The 25,892-nt window shown below is 50.7% G+C and overlaps 2 protein-coding genes across 6 annotated transcripts in view; both read left to right on the forward strand.

The window, feature by feature from the left end:
* Positions 1-4,580, forward strand: part of SLC12A8 (solute carrier family 12 member 8) — a 44,011-nt gene extending 39,431 nt beyond the window's left edge. For both annotated transcript variants that reach the window (XM_072342045.1, XM_072342046.1), the window contains exon 14: positions 3,690-4,580. In XM_072342045.1, coding sequence (XP_072198146.1) covers positions 3,690-3,855 — 166 coding nt within the window. In that variant the 3' untranslated portion in view covers positions 3,856-4,580. The remainder of the gene's footprint in view (positions 1-3,689) is intronic.
* Positions 4,581-8,984: 4,404 nt separating this feature from the next.
* The window catches only part of HEG1 (heart development protein with EGF like domains 1), a 34,890-nt gene continuing 17,982 nt past the window's right edge, over positions 8,985-25,892 (forward strand). For 2 of the 4 annotated variants that reach the window (XR_011904311.1, XM_072341858.1), the window contains exons 1-9: positions 8,985-9,394; positions 19,285-19,494; positions 19,994-20,287; positions 20,739-21,029; positions 21,404-21,682; positions 21,998-22,321; positions 23,095-23,400; positions 24,175-24,492; positions 25,085-25,387. Coding sequence is in view for 3 of the 4 variants with exons in the window: in XM_072341858.1 (XP_072197959.1) it covers positions 9,211-9,394; positions 19,285-19,494; positions 19,994-20,287; positions 20,739-21,029; positions 21,404-21,682; positions 21,998-22,321; positions 23,095-23,400; positions 24,175-24,492; positions 25,085-25,387 (2,509 nt within the window). In the remaining variant the exon portion in view is untranslated. Of the gene's footprint in view, positions 9,395-11,013; positions 11,049-16,272; positions 16,327-19,284; positions 19,495-19,993; positions 20,288-20,738; positions 21,030-21,403; positions 21,683-21,997; positions 22,322-23,094; positions 23,401-24,174; positions 24,493-25,084; positions 25,388-25,892 lie in introns of those variants that run through there. The other 2 variants (XM_072341859.1, XM_072341860.1) reach the window with 2 other exon arrangements.

Consider the following 25,892-nt stretch of genomic DNA (forward strand, 5'->3'; position numbering starts at 1 on the left):
AGGGTTTTTGCATGGTTGGTTATTAACTGGTTTTGTTAATTCATTTTGATCCTATTCATTCAGAGGAAGGCTAAGGAAAATCCCCATCCCTTGTTGGATTCTGAGGGCAACTTGGTCACTGAGGATCGGGACAAGGCTGAGGTACTTAATACCTTCTTTGCCTCGGTCTTCAATAGTTATGCTTGTAACTCCCTGGGAACGCAGCCCCCTACACTGGTAGACGGGAAGGGGGAACCAAAAGAGCCTTGCGTGATCCGTGATGAGATGGTTCTGGATCTACTTAGAAAGCTGAATGTTTATAAGTCCATGGGGCCGGATGGGTTGCACCCTAGAGTTCTGAGGGAGTTGGCGGATGTGGTCGCCAAACCACTGTCCATAATTTTTCAGCAGTCTTGGCTGACTGGGGATGTCCCGGTGGATTGGAGACTGGCAAATGTGACGCCTATCTTCAAAAAGGGCCGGAAAGATGATCCTGGCAGCTACAGGCCCATCAGTCTCACCTCGGTGCCTGGAAAGGTTATGGAAAGGATAATCTCAGGTATCATCATGGACGAACTAAAGGTCAGCCATGGGATCGGGCCTAGTCAGCATGGGTTTATGAATGGTAGATCCTGCCTGACTAACCTGATTTCATTCTATGACAAGGTGACCCGCTTAGTAGATGAGGGAAAGGCTGTCGACGTGGTCTACCTGGACTTCAGTAAGGCCTTTGACACTGTCCCCCATAACATTCTGGTAGAGAAGCTGGCTGCCCGTGGTTTGGATGGGTGCACGCTCCGCTGGGTGAAGAACTGGTTGGATGGCCGGGCCCAGAGAGTTGTGGTCAATGGAGTGGAATCCAGTTGGTGGCTGGTCACAAGTGGCGTCCCCCAGGGCTCGGTGCTTGGGCCGCTTCTGTTTAACATCTTCATTGATGATTTGGATGAGGGGATTGAGTGCACCCTCAGTAAGTTCGCAGACGACACTAAGCTGGGAGGGAGTGTTGATCTGCCTGAGGGGAGAAGGGCACTACAGAGAGACCTGGATAGACTTGATCGATGGGCCAAGGTTAATGGAATGAGTTTCAACAGGGCCAAGTGTCGGGTCCTGCATTTTGGTCATAACAACCCCAGGCAGTCCTACAGGCTTGGGGAGGTGTGGCTGGAAAGCTCCCAGACGGAAAGGGACCTTGGTGTGCTGATGGACAGTCGGCTGAATATGAGCCAGCAGTGTGCCCAGGTGGCCAAGAAGGCCAATGGCATCCTGGCTTGTATCAGGAATGGTGTGGTGAGCAGGACTAAGGAAGTCATCCTGCCCCTTTACTCAGCATTGGTGAGGCCTCACCTCGAGTACTGTGTCCAGTTTTGGGCACCTCAGCACAAGAAGGACATGGAGGTACTGGAGCAGGTCCAGAGAAGGGCAACGAGGCTTGTTAAGGGCTTGGAGAATCAGCCCTATGAGGAGAGACTAAGGAAGCTGGGGCTGTTTAGTCTGAGGAAGAGGAGGCTGAGGGGAGACCTTATTGCTGTCTTCCAGTACCTGAAAGGTTCTTACAGTGAGAGTGGGGCAGGTCTATTCTCACTACTGACTTGTGACAGGACGAGGGGAAATGGCCTCAAGTTGCGCCAGGGCAAGTTTAGGTTGGATATTAGAAAGAACTTCTTTACAGAAAGGGTGGTTAGGTACTGGAATGGGCTCCCCAAGGAGGTGGTTGAATCGCCATCCCTGGATGTGTTTAAGAGCCGCTTGGATGTGGTACTCAGGGATATGATTTAGCAGAGGTTTGTTGTTGTGGTATTGTTTTGTGGTTGTTTTTTAAGAGATAGGCTACTGGTTAGGCTGCGGTTGGACTTGATGATCTTCAAGGTCTTTTCCAACCTGAGTGATTCTATGATTCTATGATTCTATGATTATTAATTCCATAGTGTTTGGATTCCCATGGGAGTAGTGGCCATCTCTGCTGCTTTACAGCTCAGTGGGATTTGAAATTCTTAATCTGTTTGGCTTCTTTCCTTTGAAATGGGGGAACACTGTAGTGAAGATCATACAATACAGGCTGCCGTGCATTAGGTGTGCAGATTTGGTGGTTTCTTTAAGGTGAATGAAGGTGCAGGTATGTAGGCACATTGGCATGTGCCTACGCTTTCCTTCCCAGCTCTTTGCCCACAGTCCCTATAACATAGCCACTTGCCTTTGGTGGCAGAGGCAGCTCAAGAGACAAAAGTGAAGGCAATGGAATCTCTCTCAGATCCCCATGGATGTAGGTCCATGATGTGGCCAAGAACAGACAAGCTGGTTCTCCTGCATCACTGCCCATCACTGTCTCTACCAGACCAGGGGATCTCTGCAGGAGTGGCATGAGGACACAGCTGTCCAGCAGACCTCTTTGGCCATGAACAGCTTCCTTCACACAGCTACTGCTGCCTCCCATGGCTTTGTCCTAACGCTACGGAACTCTCTGTTAGCAGGATAAGAGCTCAAGGCAGATAAACCACATGGAACAGGAGTGAGGGTGTCCTGAGGGTATGCACTAGGCTTTGTGTGTCTTTGGAAAGAGGGGTTGTTCACAATGTTTGCTGCATTTGTAATGTGAGCCAAGGTCTGGAGTGAGGAGGTGAGAATGAGAACAGGGTGCACGGGACTGTGCTGGAAGTGCTGTCAGAATTACTCATTGCACTGTGAGTCAGACCCTGCTGCATTGTATCCCAGGCACTTGGCTGTCCTGTTCCACCTCAGTGTACAGCTGGATCTGTTGCCTGTAATTTAGTTCAGTGCAGCTATGATGATGGAGCACATTTTCCTTCTGGCTGTCCCCTGGTGCTTCTCAGCCCTGTCTCTTGCCTGTTGGCAGATGGTCCCTGTGGGAGGCTGACTGACTTCCCAGGGAGGTGCCCACCTTTGTTCTGCTACAAGACATTGCATTGAAATCACTTGCACATTTCTCCTAAGCTTTCTTTTCTTGAATCCAAGCAAGGCATGCCAATGAATTTGAGGTAAAAATCCATCCTATTTAAGTGTGAGAGTGATGGAAGCAACCATGGGTCCTTATATACTTCCAAATCCTCAGAGGTTGGATGGGGCCCTTGACTAGCTGGTCTAGTGCCTGATTTGGTGATTGACATGCCCATGGCAGGGGGTTGGAGATGACCTTTGAGGTCCCTTCCAACCCAAGCCATTCTATGATCCTGTGGAAGAGGACCAAGTCATTGGTATCAGCGCTTCCAGTTGTGACTTCTAAGTGTGTAGTCAGTTTCTTAAACTGGAAACAAGAGGCTGAAGGAAAGTCTCCTCTTTTTATTTCAAAGAGGAAGAGAGTTTCCGGCCTGTGTGGTTCCAAAAGTAATTGAGATGTACACGAAAGCTTCGGAAGCTATAAGAAGGATATTTGTCAGTAGCAACGGCTTGTGCTCCTTCCTTTCCTGCACAGTGTAAAAAGTGGCAGAGTCAACATTTGGAGCAATTCCAAAAAGGAAATGTAGATTTGCTAAGAAAATGTATATTTTTGAGTATTTGCTGGGGAGGGGGTGGGAGTAGAATCACCGCGTGCCTTCTAGGAAAGATGTGTCCAGATTAGCTGGAAGGGCACCAGGGGAGACGTAGCCCTTCTCAACATGCCCTGCCTGCCCCTTTTGGTGCTATTTTTGGTCTGTTCTGTTTTCATGGCTGCTAAAGGCCGACACTGGGTGATGCGAGTGCTTTTGTGCCTGCAGGAGGAGGCCGTTACCAAAGGAGCAGATCGTGGTGACCCCAGCCTTGGCGACAGTGGGCATGGAGACCAGGCAGCTCACAGAGGAGAACGAGGACTTTGCCTCCAGGGACCGCTACCACCAGTCTTCCCTCATCAGCAGGGAAGAGTTTGGGAATCAGTTTCAGTGAAGTTGGAGGCTGAAAAACAGCGAGCTGTCGTTTCAGAAAGGGCTGATGAGTGCCAATCACTGCTGACATACCTTGTGAAATACTTGAATGTGTACGGAAAGGATGCGAAGAGTTATTTACGTGCTCGAGGCTTGTTTGTTTATGCAAGCTACATCATGGCCAAGTTTCAAATCTTATCCTAAAGGGAAAAGAAGAAAAAAAAGAAACCTGCTTGTTGTGCAGGGGATTTCTACCTCAGAGTTTCACTGACCAAATCTTAGCACTTTAAGGTGTTAGGTGATAGGCCAGAGTCAGTGTCAAGTGCAAGAGGATTATGAAATATATTCATAACTGGAACTGAACCTGTGCCTTTATATGCAGCAGTGCAGCATGGTAAAAACTACTGTGAAACAGTGATGTGATGCCTTAGAAGCTTTTCATAGTGGCTTCCCACATCCTTTCTGAAACAAGAGACAGGATCTGAGAGTACAGCTATCTCCAAATAGCACATCTCTTGGCTAAAAGGAGTGATGATTCAGAAGTGCCTTAACAAGATACTTTTAACTTTATTTTGCTAATTCTGCTTAAAGCTCATCCTGTACTGAGCTTTATAGATGCATATGCATAAGTAAAAAGGGGGGGAGGGAGGGGGGGAATCACTGCCTCTCCCTTCTTGTAATCTCTAATCACTTCAGCCATTAAATTATTTATTTCTCCTTCTGTGCAATAAAAACATCAGTATGGGGACATGTCTCACAGCACTGAATTAAGAGAACAACTAAACAACAAAGGCATGGACAGCAAAACTGAGTGGGCTTTGAGGTCCCTTCCAGCCCAAGCCATTCTGGGATTCAGTGAGAAAGGAGCTCCTCCCATTGGGTACCATCGTTTTGGTCAGCACTGTTGGGAAGGTTCCTGTGTCTGTTGTCTCAGAGCATGTCATGCTTGGGCATTCTGGTCCACAGTTTCATTGCTGATGTTGTATGCTGTAAGTAGAGCAACTTTCCTTCTTAGTGCTTGAGGAGGGGTATGCTGATCTTTCCTGGGGTGTTGGCTTCAACATCGTTAATTGCAAAGGTGGAGGAAAAGCTTGCTTCAGGAACCCTGAAGGTTGGTTTGGGACCCAGCTCTGAGCATTATCTGTCCAGAACAAGTTGCAGTGTGGTTAATTTCATAATGAAAAGATCCTTCTATCTTTTAAGCCATGTGAGCTCTGTTATCATCTATAACCAACCTTCCTTTGAGTTCATGGAATTGTTTTTGAGAAATGAGGGTGTGAAAACATTTGTTTTTATGAGATACGTGAATGTAGGTTTGACAGATTCGTTTGCAGAAGGCACAGACACAGAAGCCATTGGAGGATAAATAGTTCATTATTTGCCTTGCAGTCTTGCCTAGATGCTCGTGCTGTGTTTGTGATGCCGCAACATTAACAAGTGTCCAGGAATTAGAGTCATCTGCCTCAAAAACAGTGCAACACAAATAGAGTTGATAACGGGCAGGAGAAAAGTCAAGTTTTGTTGTGATCTGGGCATTAAGTGGCAGCTCCTTGCTGCAAGTTGCCATTACTGTGGTTCTGTCTGAATGTCCCATCGGGATTCTGCACTGGGAGAACCAAACTCCTTCAATCTATAGCTTTACCCAAATCCCTTTACTTCTTTCCTCTCTTCATAGCTCTCTCGGTCAGCTTTGACTTCCCTTGGGTGTTTTCATTGTGCACATTGGCCAGAAAGTCACGTGCTTGAGATGGTCACTTGCAGATAATTGTGATGCTGGAGAAGCAGCAAACAAAACACTTGAGATAAATAATGATAATGTGCCTGGGATGTGTAAACGGGCTCTCTGTGGCCAGCAAACTGTTGTGTTCTCACCCCTGTGCTTCTGGTTCTGGCTCAGCTTCATCCAGCATCATAGCTGCACCTGGACAGGATGTGCTGAAGCACAGCATAGGGTTATCATTTAAATTAGTGGGAAAAGGAGGTTCTTACAATTATTGTTTTTGCCTGGTGAATTCTAGTGTGGGCAATTACTGCCATAAATTGGGAGGGGGGGGAATAATATAGTGAGCCAGTAAGTATGGGAACTCTGTACAAAATGGGTGTGCAGTGGACTCGCTGATATCCCTTCTCAGAGCAGGCTGAAAGAAAGGAATCAGAGGTTCTGAGCTGCTTCAGATGGATCAAAATGGCTGTTTTCCCCCAGAAAATACAGGGTTTATTACTGACAGGAGTCAGAAAGGAACATTTTGGACCTGGCGACATAAACTTGCTGTGCGTTTTGCTGTGAGGGATGAAAAGAGATCACAAGACCTGCATCCATCCTGACCTCCAAACGTCAAGTATCTGGAACGAGCTGCTTCCAAGGGAGGTACAAGGCAAGTGTTCCCTGCTAAAAGAAATCAATTGAGCACCGCTACTCTCGGAGTGCAGAGAAAAATGTTCAGGTGCTAAGTGCCTTTTGGATGATTGGGATCCATTAATGGATGGCTTACAGCATCGAGAGGAGACAGAGAAGGTAATTAATTATTGGGTTAGGAACTATCTGTCCGCTTCGGAAACTTGGGACTTTTAATAACAAATTCCAGGAGCAGAAACTATTCACTTTGTACCTTAATTCATCATCAGCTGAAAACTTGTCTGAGGTTTATGAGCCTGCTCCAAGCTCAGGACAGATCTGGGCTGTGTTTCAAGCAAGCTGCAGGAGTTCTGTGCTGGGGCTGGGAAGGGTTCCTGGAGAACCAATTGGGAGTGACCAGTGAGCTCAGTCCTGGTGAGGTGTTATGGAGGTGCCTCTTCTCTCAAAACTCTTGTGCTTTTCTGTGATTTCAGGGCCAAACAATGCAGAACCTGGCAAACTGGGCTGCGTGCCTCCAGCCCATTAGGCTGGGATGTGGAAAGCAAGGAGAAACAAAACCAAATGGGGTTTTTCCTCCCCTAACACAGATTGATGGTGGGATTCAGCTGATCAGTGCCCCATCCATCATGCTTTATGTAGTTACGTTAGATCTGGGGCTTAGGAATACTGGGGTTCCTCAGGAGCTGATTTCTTCAGTGCAGGGATATCCTTTAGTGAAGTGGCAAAGGTGGGAAGGAAATAACGTGGCAGGAAAATGTGGTAGCTTTACCTTTTCAGTCATAAAGCCTTGGCAAATTGGGCATCTGGTGGGGAGGGGAGTGCATCTGGGGAATACAAAAAAGCCATCGGTGTTTCCTTCCCATGTGCTTGTGAGTTGGGACAGTGAGGGGACAGTTTGGCTGTGATGGTAAATATCCTTTGATGGCATTGGCTCCCGTTGTGATTCTTTTGTCCTGTTGGTGACTGCAATGGCAAGAGGATGGATGTAACTTCCCTATGGCCACCTCCTGAGGTGTAATGCTTTTAATGGGAATTTTGGGAAGAGGGAGGGCCAATAGGGGTCTGCCATGCTGGGTCTTTAGTGGGATTCATTATGGCCACGGGAACATGGGAGCATTCAAATCTGGTCCTGCTTTCTTCATGGCTGTGTGTTCAGTGATGTTTATTCTATGTCTGCATGCTGCTGGATTTGTTCTCGCTGTGCCTGTTGGGTAAAACAGTAGGAAGAATTTATTGAGGCTTTTTTGGAAAAGCACTTGATACTGCATTTCCTGCCTGCTGGATTTACAGCTTCAGAGGATGAGAAGTACTTATAGGAATGGGGAGCCATTTATTTCATATAAAAAGATATCTCCAAATGTTTGAACTTCTGCTCTGTGTCTTCCCCCAAGGTATCACAATACTTCTCGGCTCCTCACACAATCTTTAACTTACGGCAGTACATTCCTTGGCTGGATGTTGGTTTCTCTGATTTCTGGGTTAGGGCTCTTTCTATGATGTGTTCCATAGGGAATGGGTGCATCCAAAGGCTGATGCAGCCTGGACAGGTGGTGGATGCTCTGTCCCTGGAGACATCCATAGTCAGGCTGGACAGGGCTCTGAACACCTGATGGAGCTGTAGGTGTCCCTGCTCATTGCAGGGGGGTTGGACCAGATGGCCTTTAGGTGTCCCTTCTAACTCCAGTAATTCAGTGATTCTGTGTGTGGTGCAGCTCGTTGCCAGCAGTTCCTGGGCCACTCAGATGTCTCCAGCTGCAATTAGAAGTGAGGATGTGATCTGTTGGTTCATTTCAGAGAAACCTAGAATAGCAGGAGACACAGGGGACACGATATCCCCATCGCTAGGTACTATCAACTGGACAAGCCAGTGTTGTTTGCGTGCTTGTGTGGGCTCATCAGTGCCACCTTTTGGGTGGAAAGAAGCCTTTTGGGGGTTTGGGTTTTTCATGGTTTGCTTCTGCTCCTGGGGAAGGGAGAATGTGAAAGCTGGGGACTATGGATCGAACCAGCATTATTTGTCTTGTATTTGAAGGACTGCCATTCATTGTTGTGGTCTGAAGTGTTGGATTCTGCTTGGGTGGAAGTGGCTCGTGGAAATTCAGCCTGAATCTGAACTAACTGAGGGGAGAAAGCAAAGGATGTCTGGGCACCCAGTGGAGGAGATGGGGATAGGCTGGGGTCGTGGGGGGCAGTGAATCGTGGACTGGGGGCTGCCAGTAGTGACACAGAGCACTGCCGCGGTGCGCACTGCACACAGCATAGCCGACAGCGTGGGGTTATGAAAGGGAATTTCAGAACAATAAAGGGAAATCCTCTGCCTCCCGTACAGCCCAGCCTGGGAAACTGACCGCCGCGAGAAACTGCTGCTGGAATTTAAAGGAGAGCGGGTTCGCTTTATAACCAATAAAAGATTTGTAGTCCTTTGGCGAGGACTTGCCGCAGCCTCGGTGGGAATGGAGTTCGGGGCCACTTAACGCTCACCGAGTTCAGCCGGAAAAAAACTTTCCGGTGGAGCAGCGCTGCCCGAACCCGGCCGGGTTCCGTCCGCTCCGATCCGTGGTGCAGCTCCCACCCGAGAGAGGAGCACGGCGCAGCCCGAACCTCTGCGGCAGCGGGCACGGAGCTGCCCGAGCAGGGAGCGGGGCTCTGCCGACAATAGGGGACGGATAAAAATAGTGCGGAGGAGCGGGGATGGAGGGGGGGTGGGGGACCGGGCCGGGCGGGGGGGCCGTGCCGAGCCGTGCGGGGCCGCGCCGGGTGATGTCAGGCTCGAGGAGGAGCCTCGGCCGCCTGCCCTTTTACTTTCGGGCGCCGGCACTTGGCCGCAGGCTGCCGCTGGCCGGGCCCCCCCCGTGCCGCCATGGGCACCCCGCGCTGCTGAGGCCGGACCGCGGCCGCCCCCTTCCCGGGGCAGCTGCCCTCTGCCGTTTTCCTCCGTTCCCCATCGCCCCGCTCCGGGCATGTGAGCCGCTCCCTCCAGCCCCGGCAGCACACCCCGCTCCCCGTCCCGTCCCCAGCGCCATGCCGGCAGCCTGCTCCCTGCTGCTGCTTCTGCTGCTGGGGCTCGGGCTGGCTCCGCCGGCCGGGTCGCTGCCCCTCGCTCCCCCCCGGCGCCTTCCTCCTCCTCCGCCGCCGCCGCCGCAGCCGCCCCGCAGCCGCCTCGGCCGACCCTGCTCGCCTCCCGCCGCGGGACACGGCCGCCCGGGTGAGTGGGGACACGGGGATGGTCGGCGTGTCGGGTCCTGCTTCACGCGTGGGCTGCCCGAGCTGCACGGCCCCGTGTTCTTAAGGGTGGTTCGGGTTTGCTAAGGGAACGTGCGGGGGAAGGCGTCAACGCGTTGCTGGGAGCGAGTGGGCTCGGAGGCTGCGTGGGTGCCCGCCCGCCGACACCCAGCCCTCTCCAGTCTTCCTGCAGCCTCCCCACTGCTGCACCCCCTGCCCGGTACTCCGCACCGTGCAGCTGCTCTGGCAGTGATGCTGAGCCTGCTTCCAGCACGGGCAAGCAGAGGGCAGGCTGCGTTTTGCACAGGAAAAGCAGAGCTCATTTCAGTTGTCGTCCCATAAGTGGGTTTACTTGTTTGCTGGAGGAGGTACGGTGCAGTGCCCTGGGAGCACTGGTGCCTGAGGATGTGCTGCTGCACACCTGCCTGATGGGCACAACGAACCTCAGCTTTTAGTTCCTGATGGGAAGGGAATGCCATGCTTTGTGGCTAAGTTTGCACTTTTTCAAGCTATCAAACATCAAGAAATGTGGTGAAACTGTAATGCCTGAGTTACCTTCACGTGCCCAAAGTGTGATGCTGTAGAATCACACTGTCGCTGGTAACCAGGGTGTGTGGCTGGGTCAGTGCTGCTCTCCAGTGGGGTGCAAGCAATGTGGGGACCATGAGGATGCAAAGAAGGGGACCTGGGGCTGTCCAACTTGGCAACGGAGGCACAAGGGGCTCCTTCCAGGCCAGTGCTGCTCACCTGCTTCAGGCTAAGGGGGATGGACTCTGCAACCACCTGCACAAGTCCTCAGCTGCTGTTTGGTGAGTCATGCAGATCTCTTGGTCGACAGCAAAAAGTGCTCCATTTCATCTCAGATTCCTATCTGCTGTCTTTTCCTGTGACCTTGATGACTCCTGAGAACCGACGGAGGGACGTGTCATCTCTGCTGGAGCCTGAAAAGCTTTCTCCAACCCACAGCCAGGAAAGGGTGCGGGTGTGAGGTTTACAGCTACAGGTGGTTCATGGTTCTCATCAGCCCTGAGCCAGGAGGAGCGATAACAACAAATGGCACAACAAGTGATGCCGCGTGCTAACAGCTGCCATGGGTCACTGTGAGTCACAGATCCATGCTGTACACCAGGGGTTGGTGCTGGGGATGGGATATCTTGAGCTGCCCTCAGTCCGAGCCGTAGGCACAGAAGGGACCGCTGTGGTCTGAATCCTGCCAATGTTTCCACCGCCCCGAGGAGTCCTTCCAAAGGAGAGTAGGACAGAGGTGGCACTGAGCCCCTAATGCAGTCCCTGCGGAGCACGAGGAGCAGAAGTACGTCGTTCCCATCTCACATATGGGAATAACACCCTGCTGTGCCCGGCAGGACGCCAGCCCCATTGGCTCCGTGAGGCTGGGAAATGAGGTCAGGAACGACCTGGGAAGGAACTGCCTGGGATGGGGTGTTCTCAAGGAAGTCCCTTCACAGCAAAGTGGTGTTTTGCCTCCAGAAGTGCCTTGGACTTCCCATTGCATACCAGGCGGCTCCATACAGTCACAGCAATGCAGAGAGGTGCCGGATGCTGCTTCATTCACAGCTGGTGCTGCAGGAGGGTGGGTGCATCATTCGTCCTGCAGACTCAGAGGCTTGTGGATCTGGGTAAGCTGACCATTGCTCCTTCAGGTTGGGTGAATGAAAAAGCACACATGCATGCACACAAAAAAATGAAAGCAGGAAGACAGAAGAGAGAAGGGAGACGTGCTTTTGTGCTGGACTCACCTGGATTTTTCAGTTTTCCTGCAGCAATCACCAGAGTCATTCCACACCTTTCAGGATCACAGCATTTGGGCAGCCTTTTGCACGCTGCTCTTCCCAAGCAGCAATCACTGCTTTAGGATCATCCTGTCTGCTGTAGTTATTTTGTGTGGCTGCAGCCCATGGTGCATCCATCCCTCTCCCCAGGGGATGCCAGTTTTGGGATGGAGTGTTTGGTTTAGAGGAATGAAGTTCTTCCCCATCCTTGCAATAGTGCAATGTGCTTCCTTCTCCTGTTAGGGATCCCAACTTTAGGGTCAGAAACCTTTCCCAATGTTTCCAGGCTGCAACTCTATCTAGTGAGTCTGATCACAGGATCATAGAATGGCTTTGGGATGGAAGGGCCGGCCACATGCTGGCACCTGTCTCAGTGCCTCTCTGCTGTTGGAGTGGTGCAAAGAAGCTTTAGGGGCAGATTGATCCAGGGGATCAGAAGTTGCTCCAAGTAAACTTAAAGGTCGCTCACTTGTTTTATTCCCCTGATGCTGTGCAATAGATAATCCAAGGCCTGCAGCTGGTAGACAAGCTTGTCACGAGCCTCCGGTATCCCAAACATGGGCTGTTATTTACATCCCATTGAAGATGTAGGTCACACAATGTGCTTTTCTTTTTCCTGATCAGCTGAGCATAAAAGGCAGAATCCAATTTCCAGTGGATACGGACCTGATTACAAATTCAAATTTTTAGTTCTCTGAGCAGTTTTTGCAACATTTGCATTGTAATTTGCTGTTTCCATAAATATTAGAGGTTGATTTGCTGGGATATTCATCCGGAGCAGGTGCAAGAGGGCTACAAGCAGAGGCTCAGGGAGGGAATGAAGTCTATGGGTGGCTGTCAGTAGAAAGTGGGGCTCTTCAGGCTGGTGAAGCAAAGGCTCAGGGGAGACATTATGACTCTACAACTGCCTTAAAGTAGGCTGTGGTGAAGAGGGGGTTGGCCTCTTCAGGTTGGATGTTAGGAAACACTTCTTCTCTGGAAGAGCAGTGATGCTGCACAGGCTGCCCAGGGAGGCGGTGGAGTCACCATCCCTGGAGGAGATGTGGCAATGTGGCACATGGTCAGCAGGCATGGATCTGTGGTTGGACTTAGTGATCCTAGAAGTCATTTCCCACCTTAACGATCCTCTGAGTGTGGGTTTGTTGCATCTGGCCACCCTTCCCTCTTGCCCTCTTTGCCAATGTGTGTGCAGAAGCAGCCATGCATTTTTAATGCCCTGTGCTGTACCATAGCATCCTGCTGTGACTGACGGCTCTTTGATTATGCAGAAAGCTCACGTTCATCCTTTTGGGCTGAAATCATTCGAATCAGAGGACAAGGAGAGAACTTTCCCACCCAAAAGGGAAATGATGTTGCGTTACTGAGCGGCCAGCCCAAGTTATAATATAATCTTAGAAAAATGCAGTTCCCTCGAGTAAAGGAAGCTCTGTAAACTCCAGCTCCTCCAGGCTGCCCTCGGAGCTGTTGCCTGCGCTATAGAAATGCTGCTGTCAAAGTGGGATGCTAAAGAGAAAGCAGGGATAAGAACCAATTTTGCTTACAGTGAAGACCTGTGCTGGGGTCAGAGTGGTGAGGTCTGTAATGCAGGTGTTGGGATGCTGGGTCTCATCCCCTCCCTCCTGTTTTTCTTGGTGCTGTGCATGGTGAGCCCATCCTGAAAAGCTGGAGCAAGGTGAAACCCTGCAGGGTTTTGTTGATGGAGATGCTGGGGTCAGAATTCCACTTGTGTGAAAGTGGGGCAGAAGATAGTTTGTTTTTAGGGTTGTTAGAGAGAAAGAGATGATAAACCGATATAAAACTAACAAGGAATAGGAATAGCTCTTATTTGGTGAACCAAGTGTGCAAGCCAACTCATCTCCTCTGGTGCTGGTGTCCACATCCAGTCCAGTGGTGCTGTGGCTCTGGATGAAGGCGTTTGGCATCGCCTGTCCTCCATGCAGGAAGGTCTCTTCAGGGGGCATAGGGAGCACAAATACTCTGCTCTGTCCTGATGCTGAGTCCTTTGATAGCTGGTTTTGCAGCTGGTGCTGTGAGCATCTCCCTTGCAGCTGTCAGCACCTCGGCTGTGGGTGATGCTGCACAATGGCCAGAAATCTGTGCTGAGAGCTGCAGAAGGTTTGGCTTTCTGTCCCAAAAGGCCCAGCCAGCACCTGGGGCTGTCATTAAAGAGGGAGAAAGGAGTTTATGGCTATGAAGGCAGTAGGGAAATGGCCTTTTTTGACTCGAAGCTGATTTAGCTGGGGAGGGGCTGAGGAGTGTTTCCCTGCACCTCCCCAAAGCTGTGGGGTGGCTGCTGTGACACCCCCATGGCAGCACATGCACCTTTGGGACATCTGTCACTGTGTTCTTCTGCATGCTTTGGACATCATTTTCATTTCCACCACTATGTGGGTCTCTCTGGGATCTCCAGACTGCAGAGGAAACTCTGTGCAGGGATTTTGGGTACTTGGGCAGCCTCTTGTGGACCCATGGTAGCAAAGGAGGGCTTCATTTTGCTTCTGTGTTTGCTCAGGAGCTTTCACAGCACCCTGCCTCTGCTGCCATGGGAGGAACTTGGGGGCTGCATAGTACAATCACCCGCGTCACCGCCTGTCGGGACACTGCCGGTAACACCCTTCCTCCAGTGGAAAATCTCTGAAGCCCCGAGGAGCAATGAGAAACCTCATGCTGTGCTGGGGCTGGGGTGAATAGTGTGGGGTTGGGGTGGTGGTGGCACATTGCTGCAGCCCAGCAGGGCTGGTGTGGGGCAGAACAGTGCTTCTGGGGTGAGTGTAAGTTGGAGTTTAGGTGTTGGAAGGGTTTGGGCTTTGGTTCTGTAAAAGCACAAGGTGGGGCTTGGAAGGGAGCTGAAGCCATCTCCCCTTGCAGGATCACCCCAAAGATGGTTATCTACTGCATTTTCAAACATTTACTCTGTGGAGGGGTTTCTCAGCATCTCTGAGCAGTGGTCTGGCTGCGTCTGTGCCATTATTGGTAAGAGAACACTTTCTTATCAGGGAAATCATAGCAGCTGGTAGCTAAAGCTTCTGGGAAGAAAGACATACAAGTGCTGGCCAGGTTTGTCCCTGCATAGTTGTGAGATCTCCTGAGCTGACGAGGTGGTTTAGGAGGTAACACAAAAGGGAGGAATGCACTGAACTGTGCCAGGTGCTGCTGTGCCAATGCACGGCCAGGAGTGCAAACCTTGGCAAACAAACCGTGTGGTTCTCTATCCCTGTGATCAAGGGCCGCGATTGTGGAGCACAGTCCTGCTCTTGTAACTCATCCTTTATCTCGGGGCTGGAGCTGGGCACAATTGTCTCTGTGTCTGGAGGATGAGGAGCGGGGTTTCGGTGGCTGCAGCTCACAAAGGCATCCTTAGAGAGCTCCTCACCCCTGGTACGGGCCTGGGAGAGCTCAAAGGAAAGAACATTCATCATTGTTGGATTTGGGTTCGGTTACAGAACTAATGTTAATTCTTCTGGGGATGTTATCGGCTCTTTCAGCAGATGCAGAATGGGGCTGTGGGGTGAAAGCAGCAGCCAGCCCTGCAGATAAAAGCCCTTTGAAAGGGACGTTTCTTAGGACGGAAACTTGATCAGGGGGCACGGTCACTGTGAAGGTGTTTTCAGAGGGGTGGGTATGGGCAGCCCCACCGGTCTTGCTTTGCTGCCCCATGCTGGAGCTGTGGGTAAACTGACCCTCACCACCTACAGGGCTTGGTTACTGTGCAGGCCCCAAACCAGGGAATCCACAGGTCTCAGTGGTAGTGCAGTGATGGTGGGCAAAGTCCTGGCTTGGAGCTCCCAGCCCAGTGGCCTGGGGACCTTCCCCCCATCCAGTTCCGTCTGCAGCCCTCAGCTCCCAGGTTGGCTGTGTGCTCCCAGCCCATTCCTATGCAATGAGTGAACAAGTTCCTCCCTTCCCAGTGTGATGCTGCTTTAAAAGCCCCTCCAAAAAAGAGATAAAACGATCCAAAACCCAGCACAATCCTATTGAAGCCCTAATGTGGCACCAAACCCCTGTTCCATGCTTTCCAATCCACTTGTGCTACTGCCATGGCTCTGGTTTAAACCAGGCTCTGTGGCTGTTGCTCTGTCCTCCACTCTGGGCACAGCCCATATGCTGGTAGAAGGGCTCACATGTTTCCTACCCCCATGCCATTCCAAACCAAGCAGCCCCACTGTCCAGCCCACCAGCACCAGTGGTTGGTTCTTCTTTTTCCCTGTTTAAATCAAATCCAAGGCACTGAGCTTATGCTAGGAGTAAATAAGCTGCACTTGGTGACTTCTGTTACACATGAGGTCAGGCGGAATGAGCTAATGCTCCCTCCTGGCCCTGAATGAAGTGCAAGGCTCAGAAAGCAAAGTGGAGTCCCGCAATGCGTGAGCTGCTCTCACCCCACCTCGGAGCAGCCCCTCTGCCCCAATGGCCACGGATATGTGTGGGGCAGCTGCTGGGACCTGGGTGCTGCAGGGAGGCTGTGCGTTCTCGTTAGCATTCGATGGGTAATTAATCTGGCCTTGCCAGCAGCAGGGTCACCTTCCCTTGAACTATTGTCCTCGTGAGCCCTGGGTGAGATTCCAAACGATCGCAAACCCTGCAGGCAAACTCCACGGTTCCATTAATTCCTTATTTGTGTGAGGAAGGGCTGTCTTATAAGTGAACTTGTGAGCCCATAAAAGCCAGCAGCAGCCTTGTCCTGCGCAGCCAACTCATTCCATCCCCCCCTCACCATCACTGTGCACGCTCATGGAGCTGCCATAGCTATTTTCTTTCACTTTTTTTCCCTTTTTTTTCCCCCCCAATATATATTTTTTTCTTTTCTTTTTTGCAGCCAGGATGTTTTTTCTTGCCTTTTTATTGTTCCAGTGACCTAGCAACTGCGCTGCGGTGGAGCCCTGCCAGCAGACTTCCTCCCTGTGCCGTCTGACGGTCTCCAGCAGCACTGTCCTCGGATGGGAGCAAACGCTGCAGCGACGTCGGGTCGCGTAGGGCCCTGCCCACACTGCTGGCTTTGCTTAGGAACACTCCAGGGGGACCTTAAATCCCTGGAAAGAGGAGTGAGGAGCGCTGCTGCGTGGGTGACTTTTCCTGGTGCATTGCTGTCAGGGAGCAGCCCGAAGGATTTAAAGAGGGAAATGAGGTGTCTGCCAGCTGCGTGCTTTTGGCTTCAGGGGGTTTTGCCGGGGTTTGTGTGAGGGTATGGGGAGCTTGTTAGAAATAGATTTGTATTTGAGAGTGTTTTCCAAAGGCTCGACTGTAAAACAGGGCTTTTTAAAATACAGTTGCCTAAAGCTGTGTGGAAGCCATAGCCGTTGACTAGAGAGAGGCTCAGGGTGCTGCTCCAACTGTGGGTTGATGATGACCACCAGCGTGGCTCCCAGAGACCTGTGCATTAAGCCCAGATTGTCCAAGTAGGTGAGCAGAAGGTGCAGGTTCCTGGGCTGGAGCTGGGAGCTGGGTGGTTCTGGCACTGTTTGGAACACTGTTTGGAATACTAAATGCACAGGCTGGAAAGCCCTGGGTAAGCAGGACAGCATCCTGTCCTCATGGTGTGGGCTTTGTCCTTGGCCTTCAGAGGCGGTCCCTGGTTTGTGAGTGCTCTTGATTTCCAAGTACCCTCTGTCTGCGCTGCAGGGCACTGCTTTTAAAAGGAATTACTGAACTTTTTGGTTTTCTTACGGTAACTCTGAGCACAGGCCTCTGGAATCATGACCACTGAGGTATTAGAAAGGGTAGGAAGCAAACCCAACCCTTTTCATCCTCGGTGATTGTGCAGCCCCAGGGCTGAAGTGCAGCCTGAGCCCCCAGGCATCTGCCCCCATAGCAGCATGGACAGATGGACACCAACAGACAGATGGGCCACCGGCATCCCAGCTGCTGCCGCCCACACTGAGGGCCTTGAAACCCACAAGGTCTGTGGCTGGAGTGAAGCCCCGTCTGCGTTGGGTTGGAGCAGTTGGTGGCCAGATAAATCCTTCCTCCTCATTTCTCGTCGTGGAGGGGGAAAGTGGCTGCGATGCTGAAAGAATTAGCGAAAAGGGTTAAGCGCGTGTGGTGAAAAACCTCTTGCATTCTTCCCGTGCTTAGTGCACACGAGGGACCTGCTCGAAGCAACATTATCGGCGTGTTTACGCTGAGCTGACCGCTCTCGAGCACGAACATTTTTTTAAGCTCCGGTTTTCCTCCTCCCCCCACTCCTCGAGCTGCTCCTCTCAGGGCAAGAACAAGGAAGGAAACTGAAAATCCCAGTGCTCCCTGGAAGGTCCAGATTTAGGGCTGCAGCTTTTGTTCGCACAACCCCGCTTGGCTCCTAAGCGGCCTCCGCCCATGATCCCGACATCCGCAACCGCGCTCCCCACGCAGCGCCGTGCCCCCGCTCCTCCTCCTCCTGCCGAGCCCGCGCTCCTTCCTCGGCTTTGCCTCCCGCCAGCCGGGAGTTTTCTAAGTTTAGATGACTTTTTCCCCACCCCGAGCCTCGGGTGATGCTGAGATGATGCAACTCCGCAGATGTGGGCTCTGCACTTGTAGCCACGTTGCTGCTGGAGGAGGCTGCGTTGCGTTGCGTTCGACTCAGTGTGGGATGGAACCAGGGATGTCTGTGAGATGCTGCAGTGCTGTAGTTTTAGGTGTTGTGCTGTTCTGTGGCTGAGGACACAGCCAGAGCTGAGCCTTCACCACCTGTCCCTGCATAGAATCGTGGATGTGAGCCCATAGAGTGTGCTGAAAGCCCACCATGTCCTGGGCTGCATCGAAGGGGTAAGAGAGGGGATCCTGCCCCTCTGCTCTGTGCTGTGAGAGCTCACCTGGAGCACTGCATCCAGAGGTGGAGTCCTCAGTACAGGAGAGACGTGGAGCTGTTGGAGAAGATCCACAGAAATGATGCCAGGCATGGAACACCTCTCCTATGAGGACAGGCTGAGAGCTGGGGCTGTTCAGCCTGGAGAGGAGAATGCTGTGGGGAGTGCTGAGGGTGGCCTTTCAGTATCTAAAAGGGGGCTGTAAGAAGGATGGAGACAGACTCTTTAGCGAGGTCTGCTGCAGTAGGATTAGGAAAATAGTGTCAAACTAAAGGAGGGGAGATTTAGATTAGATATAAGGAAAATGTGTTTTCTAATAAGGCACTTGAGAAATGGTAGATGCCCCGTCCCTGGAGATATTCAAGGTCTGGCTGCACAGGGCTCTGAGCACCAGTTGGAGCTGTTTATTTCAGGGGGGTTGTACCAGATGATCTTTAAAGGTCTCACCCAACTCAAGCTCTGCCCACCTCCCTGGGCAGCCTGTGCTGCCATTTCACAACACTCAGCCAACCCAAGGCCTTGGGAAATCAGCTGGAATCTGATCTGTTTGTCCTGACTGTGCTGTAACTCAGCTCCCCAAACCAGCCACCTTGCTATTGCTCGCAAAGAGAGCCTCTCACAGCCTCGCTCTGCTTGGTGAGCATCAGGGCTAGTTTTAATGGGGAAATGCACACACTGGTCCCACAAGTGGTGTGACAGCTTTGGGCTGGGAGACAGATATTTCTCTTGATGGCTGTGGTCATGTGAAGTTTAAAGGTGGGATGTGCTTGGAGCACATAGGGGTCAGTGTCTGGCTGATTTCTGCCAGTTCCCCATGTTGTATGTGAGGCTGTTTGCTGGAGGTTTGGGGCTGAGGCTTATGCTGCTTGTTGTCATTTTCAGAGGGACTTCAGACGAGTGGAAATTGCACCAGGGGCACTTGTGCTCATGACTACCTGCATGCTTCTGGAAGGGCTATGGAGCATGGGATGCTGGGGTGATCCACACCATCATGTCTTCCCTTTGTCCTGTGACGGGCACATGGAGCCTGGCTTTTTACTGTTGCTCTCCTTTAAAGATTTATCCCTCCTTATGCACACAAAACATGTGGGGGTGCTGAATGCCATTGCTCCTGCACGCAGCAGTGGGTTTTGACATTTGGCACCACGAGTCAATCCAATTTACACTGGTGGGGATCCAAAACTAAATGTCATGGCTGTGTTATGATTATGCGGAACCTTCTCTAGTGCGAATGAGCTCAGAGCTTGGCCTCACACATCAGCACCGATGGGATTTTCATTTTTCTTTGCTCTTCCTTTCAGTCATCGACAGCAGCCATCAGATGAGAAGAAGCTTGGATGTGGCCATGGAGACCTCCAGCTCTCTTGTGGGGGATATGGAGTTCAACACAGTGCTGCCTGGCACCAGGCAAGGGGCAGAGCACACTGTTCCGTCTGCCAGCACCAGGACTTTCTCCCTGCAACAAGGGGGATGTACAAGGAGCAGCCCCCCTGGCCCTGGCCCCCCTCCTGGTGAGTTCTGATGTTTAAATTCCCACGTGCTGCTTGCCCTGTCCCTGTTTCCATTTTTTCCTTATCACCCTTGGGTGAGATAAGTGCCTCACTGAGATATGAGTGAAGAGTATGACTTCAGTTCTTTAATTCCTTGAGTTCTTCTGGTTGAGAACTGCAGCAGGAGCACATCCCAGACAGATGCCTGGCTGCCAGCTGCTGGGTGTTCTGGCAGAGCACTCCCCACCTTGCACGTTTTTAGTGGTTTGCAATAAATCTGGATTTCTCTTGCTGTGCACAAATGCAGACAGATTTCGGAATGCTGACATGTTTTGGTGATGGAAACCTTCTGTCCCCAGCCGCCCCTCTGGCAGTATGTTCTATGATAAATACAGGAAATGTGAGAAATGCTGCTGTGACCCTATAGGGTAGCACCAGGTACCACTATGGGTGAGTCTGCTGCAACCCCAACCTGGTCAACAGGAAGATGAATTTCTCTCTTCTCCCTTGCTCTTTGCAGCTGCTGGAAGCCAGGAGAGAAGCAGGAGGGCACTGGCTTCTCCTGGTAACCCTGTAGATACAGAGAGGACACTGACACTGGAACCATCTCTGTCCTCATCCTCAGCATCACAAGCCCTCAGCGTGTTCCCCAGCACCCTTGTGCCCAGCTCCCCAGGTCAGCCCCCTTCTTCTCCCCATGCTCCCAGCACCCAGACCAGTGTAAGAGGCACCACACTGCATCCTGAGGATGCTGCACAGAGTTCCACAAGCCCTGAGCTCACAGGATCACCTGCCTCCAAAAACACTTCCAGAGGTGAGCCTTGCTGGTCCTCACATTTGTGTCACAGCTTCAGAACGTCTCTGGAAAGCCTCTGTGTAGCTTTTGCTTTCTTAAACCAGTGCTATGTTTTGCATGCATTTGGTAGAGCCAAGCTGTTGGGATTTGGAGTAGGATGGGTGGAAAATAAACAACTTTTTGTTGTAACTTTTCATTGGGCGAGCTGGGTTGCTCCACCATTTGTAGGCTTTTCCATGGGGGTTTTGGTGCAGTGCTTTTGTGACAGTGGGCCATAGATCTTGCATGAGCAGTAACTTGGGACACCCTGAATGGAGGAGATTCATGTCTTTCCAGAAGAGCACTTTGTCCAGATTGAAAGCTTCCTTTGCTTAATATGCATACGTGCAGTGTAAGCATCTGGGAAGAAAATAGATCCATCTGTTTATAATTTCATACACACAAATCCAGCTCTTTTATTGTACCATAGCCACTGGAAGCAGCTACCAACCATCCTATGGCTCATCACTGGAGAAGAGAATTTGGGGTTTCCACGCCACCAGTGACTCCCTGTCCACCACAGCCACCAGAAGCACTGGGAGGACGTTGCGGTCTCTGTCTGCCAGCACCACCCTGGTCCATCTGGCAGAGATTTCCACTGCTGGTGCCAAAACCATTGACCCTCTGGACCGGATTCTGTCTCCTGGGACACCTTTGGGAGCCGGGGCCACTGTGTCCTCCCCAGACCTGCTGCTTGCCGACGCGAGCAGTGCCTCCACGCGTGAGTTTTGATGGCTAGCTGTATAAGCCAGAACATTATTTAAAGAGTCTTTATAAACAAAATACATCCTTTCTATTTTAAAGAAAGGAGGAATAATATTGTACTTGGCACATTCTGTACGTTTAAAAACATTTCACAGAAATGAAAGTATGGATAAATATTATTCTAGTTGGAAGAGGAGGATAGATTTTCTTTGAAAACTTTCAGTAGAATTTTGCAAGCTATTACTTCAGGAGTTCCAATGTGGAGATTGGTTTTTCCCTGCCCTAATGATTTCCCAGTAGTAAATATTCACACATATATTGTCTGCTGGGATGAAACCTTCCCAGCTGTTTCAGTTTATGCAGTTTTCTGTTTCTTTTCTCCTTTTTCAGCCTCTCGCAACAATCAAGAGCCCAGGAGCATCCCAACTGCTGGAGAGGCGATGCTGCACTTAGATGTGTCCAATGTGCTCAATAACATGACAGTGGGGACACTGGGTTCCTCTCTGAGCTCTGCTGCCAGTCCTGATACCACCAGCATTTCAGGGGACACTTTGTCTTCCTTGGGGACTGGGACACACGGAGCTGGCAGCTGGCAGGGAGACCTCACTACACACCCCCGAGAACCTTTGCTTGCCAGCTCGCACTCTGCCTCCGGACGTACGTTTGCAGGTAGGTAGTTTGTTCTGAAGGGTGGCTGCTGTGTGGTTGAGTTGGGTTTTGCATCGCTGAGTTTGTGTTGTTGTCCTGTAGATAATGCAATCAGTGGGTGCTGGATGAACAGCTGCACTGGGACTGGGACTGGGGGAAGGTTGGGAGCAGTGTTCAGCTTTTAGTTGAAAAACTGAAAAATACTGGTGGCCTACTTGAAACTTCCATACTGAGAAAAGCAGTTGCTGTTTATAAGGATATACATATATATAAAGATCACCCATCACATGTGTAACTCCGTATGCATTGTTCAAATCTGGTTTTCTTGTATCTCAGGTGTCAGAAGCAGCCACCAGCCAACTGACACGTCAACAACAGAGAAAGAAACCTCAATGTCCTCTGCCACCAGTGCTTACATTTCAGCCACAGCCACTGGCAGCGGGGGGAGACCTCCAAGGTCTGCCACAAACAGCAGTGGATGGGCAGCAGGACTCTCTGCTTCCAGCAGTGGTGTGACCGGGACCTCAGGCATTGTCAGATCATCACCTGCCTCTTCTGTAATAGAGACCCATGGAGTGCCTGGGTCCACAGTTTCCAGCCAGTCTGAAGCAGAGCCTTCACTGCCGCTCTCTCCCTCTCCTGCAGAAGGCCCTTCCATAGGTGAGGAATAAAAGAAGGATGGTTATTTTATCCTACACTACCTGCACATCTCAAAATGTATTACAACTGCATAGAATATACTTTTAAGGAGGAGAAAGTTTGGTTTGGTGTTTTTACAGAAAAGGCACGCATATGGAAAGTTTCCTTGGGCCAAGAAAAATTCACTTTCAGATCATTTTGAAACTCTTTGCCGTTTCCAGTTGCTATCGCTATTTCTTCAACATGGGAACTAAGCAAGTGGGATTCAATTGTAGCCCCCAGGGACCCAACTTCTGATCCTGCGATGTTTCCCCTTGGACCATGCTGCCTCCCAAAAACCAAACCAGCTTTAAGGCAATTTGTATGTGGTCTCAGGTCGTTTGATCTGTTCTTTGCTCCTGGACCTGGTTGCAGTGCTGAAGAAATCCAGTCCCTCTAAAGCCCATTCCTTCATGACCTGTTCTCCCTGAAAGCTTTGCTGCTCAGCATTGTGCCCTGTCTGAGCTGAATTCCAGGCTTTTTGGGCTTGTTATGAGATGTGTTTGTTCTAGCAGCTTGGAGTGCCCTCAATCATTTAATGGTGAAATCAAGTGCAAGGTGTAGTAGTAGTAGCAGTTCAACAGTTTATACATAACAACACTTCTTGTGATATCAAATCACATTTTTTTACAAGAAAAATTTCTGTGTATTTTCTACCTATGCATGTATTTGCTGTTTCTGAGCGGTTCTAGAAGAAAGTTCATCCATTTACTTATATTTATGCATTTGTAAATTTTTTCTTTATCATACCTCAGCTTCCAGGAGCAGCCACATGCCATTTAGCACCCTGGTCACAGAGAAGAGAAGTGATTTCCATGCCACCAGTGACTCCATGTCCGCCATAGCCACCAGAAGCACTGGGAGGACGTTGCGGTCTCTGCCTGCCAGCACCACCCTGCTTCATCCGGCAGAGATTTTCACCTCTGGTGCCAAAACCATCAACCCTCCAGATTGGACCCTGTCTCCTGGGCAGCCTTTGGGAGCAGGGGCTGATGGTGGCACAGGGGCCACTGCATCCTCCCCAGGGTCACTGCTTGCCATTTCGAGCAGTGCTTCCACAGGTGAGCTCAGGCCATCCTTGGGGGCCAAAGCCTGTAGGCCTTGGGTACCCACTCTGTGCAGAGAGGGGTGAGGGAGATGTTAGTATCACAGAATCATTTCAGTTGGATAATACCTCTAAGGTCATGGAGTCCAACTGTTAATGCAGCACTGCCAAGTCTACCACTGGCCCATGACCCCAAGCACTACATCTACATATTGAGTACCTCCAAGGATGGTGACTCTACTGCTTCTCTGGGCAGCCTGTCCAATGCTTCACAACCCTTTCAGTGGATACATTTTTCCTGATATCCAACCTGAGTCTTCTGTGGTGAAATCTGAGGCTATTTTCTCTCATCCTGTTGCTTGTTCCTTGCAAGAAGAGATTGCAAGAGATTCCTCCTCACTACAAGAGTACTACTACTCATGCAAGAGATTGCATGAGATTCCTCCTCACTACAACCTCCTTTAAGGGAGCTGTAGAGAGCAATTAGGTCTCCCACGAGCCTCCTTTTCTCATGAAGGTGCTGGGCAATGCTTTGGGGCATTGTGGAGGATTATTTCACTTTCAGCACACCATTGCTCCTACCTCTTGTTTTTGGTGCCCTCTTCAGGGTGCAGTCATGGGAGAAGCCTTTCACCAGATCATTGGGTCGGAAAGGGTTCTCCACATTTAAGTCTCCTTCTGCCTTATGTCTGTACCCACTTTGTCTGCCTGAGGGTGGAGACAGAAGAGAGTGGGCCCATCTGCTTCTCCTTTAACATATATAAATCTATTTTGTACCATTATTTCCCAGCTGAAGGGGCCACAACCTCAGCCAGGGGAGGAAGCCTGCCTGACAGTTCTGTCACCAGCACACCCAGCTCAGTGATGGCCACCAGCAGTGGGAACATGACCACAGAGCCCGTGGTAGACACCAGTGCAGGAAGCTCTGCTCCCGCTCCAGCTGGCACCAGCTCCCTGGACGTGGTTCTTCTGCTGTCTTCTGTGACAGAGCCAGGCAGGCAGAGAGATGTCTCACAGCGTGATGCTGACCTCACTGAGCTTCCAACGAAGCCATTGCCTGTGTTTCCTCCTGGTGTTTCAGTGCCTTCATCCTCACCGAGTTCTTCAGGTGGGTTTTGTGGGTTTGCCCACTTGGGTTTTCACCCAAGTTCATACCCTTGCTTTTTGGTTTTAAGCTACATTTCCCATTGAAATCTCCCCTGTTTGTAGCAAGGGGAGACTGAGCACTGCAGGATTGGTGAGTTATTTGCCTTTGCACCAAGGCAGAGTTTTTCCTGTCAGGATGTAGCCAGCCAAGCAGCTTTTCAAGACCACACATATAGACTGTGATGGAGCAGCCGTTTGAACTCCACCCTCAGACCAAGAACTGGGTTCCCACCGTCCAGCTCTTAATATTTCAACATGTTTTGAAGCATGTCTTTTTTTTTCCCCATCTGCCTTTAAAATTCTGTCTTTTTCCAAGAGTGGGTGCATTCTGAGCTTGATGGCCACCAGCTCGCACCTCTGCAGTGAGCAGGACAGAAGTGCTGACCTGCAGGATGTGCTGCTGGAGGCAACACTGTCTGGGCTGCTTGCCTTCCTCCCTGTTAAGCATCCCCTTGGGAATGAACACGTTCAGATTCTGGCCCTCACTGAGGCCTCAAAATTGTTATTAATAGAATATAAATATATATGTATGTATGTCTATCTCTGCTTTGCAGCTCCAGAGGGAGGACAATATGTTTCTGGCGTTCCTACTGAGACTACTTATGTTCTGACTGTGCTATCCACCCGTGAGGAGAGGACATCTCAGGATGCAGCTAACCATGGCACATGGAGCACAGTGGGAGGAAGCCCTGCATCTCACCCAGACATGGCCAGGGAGCCCCACTCCAGTTCCATCCCATCCTCCCCATCATGGCCTGGAGGCAAACACGTCTCCTCCAGCCATACAGCATACACAGAGCCTGAGGTCACCTTTTCATCCAGGGTGTCCACCTACTTCTCGGCTGCTGAACCTTCCAGTGAGTCTTTATGAGCTCCACAATAGTATTTGAATTAGGACAAGACCCCCCTTCCGCTGCCCTTGGCTCTTCCATGGGGCCAAGTTCCCTCCAGTGCTGTTCAGAGCTGTTGCAGGTGTTGTGGGCAATATTTATAAGCTGTCGTGATTTAACTTGTTAGTATTGTGTATCTGCAGCTGTGGGTGATTAACTGAAGCAGTCTCAGAAACGTGTGCTATACCTTCTTGCTGTTATCTACTACCTACCTGGGTTGGCTTGATAACTATAAATAGCCTAAATATGCCACTGTGCCTCTAATGGTACTGACTGTCCCTTTATATTTAAATTGTCTTCCTCCTTTGGAGAAGACTTGGTCTGTTAAATCATTACTTAAGGTGATAGACATGCAAGATCTAAATTACCTGTATTTATCTGTGCAATTTCCTTTACCTTCATTTCAAACTGGAATTACTGTGTAGCTCACAAGTGCTCTCCCATCTGAGGTGGTAAAATCACATATCCAGTT

This window comes from Excalfactoria chinensis, chromosome 7 (assembly GCF_039878825.1).
Source record: "Excalfactoria chinensis isolate bCotChi1 chromosome 7, bCotChi1.hap2, whole genome shotgun sequence".
NCBI lineage: Eukaryota > Metazoa > Chordata > Aves > Galliformes > Phasianidae > Excalfactoria > Excalfactoria chinensis.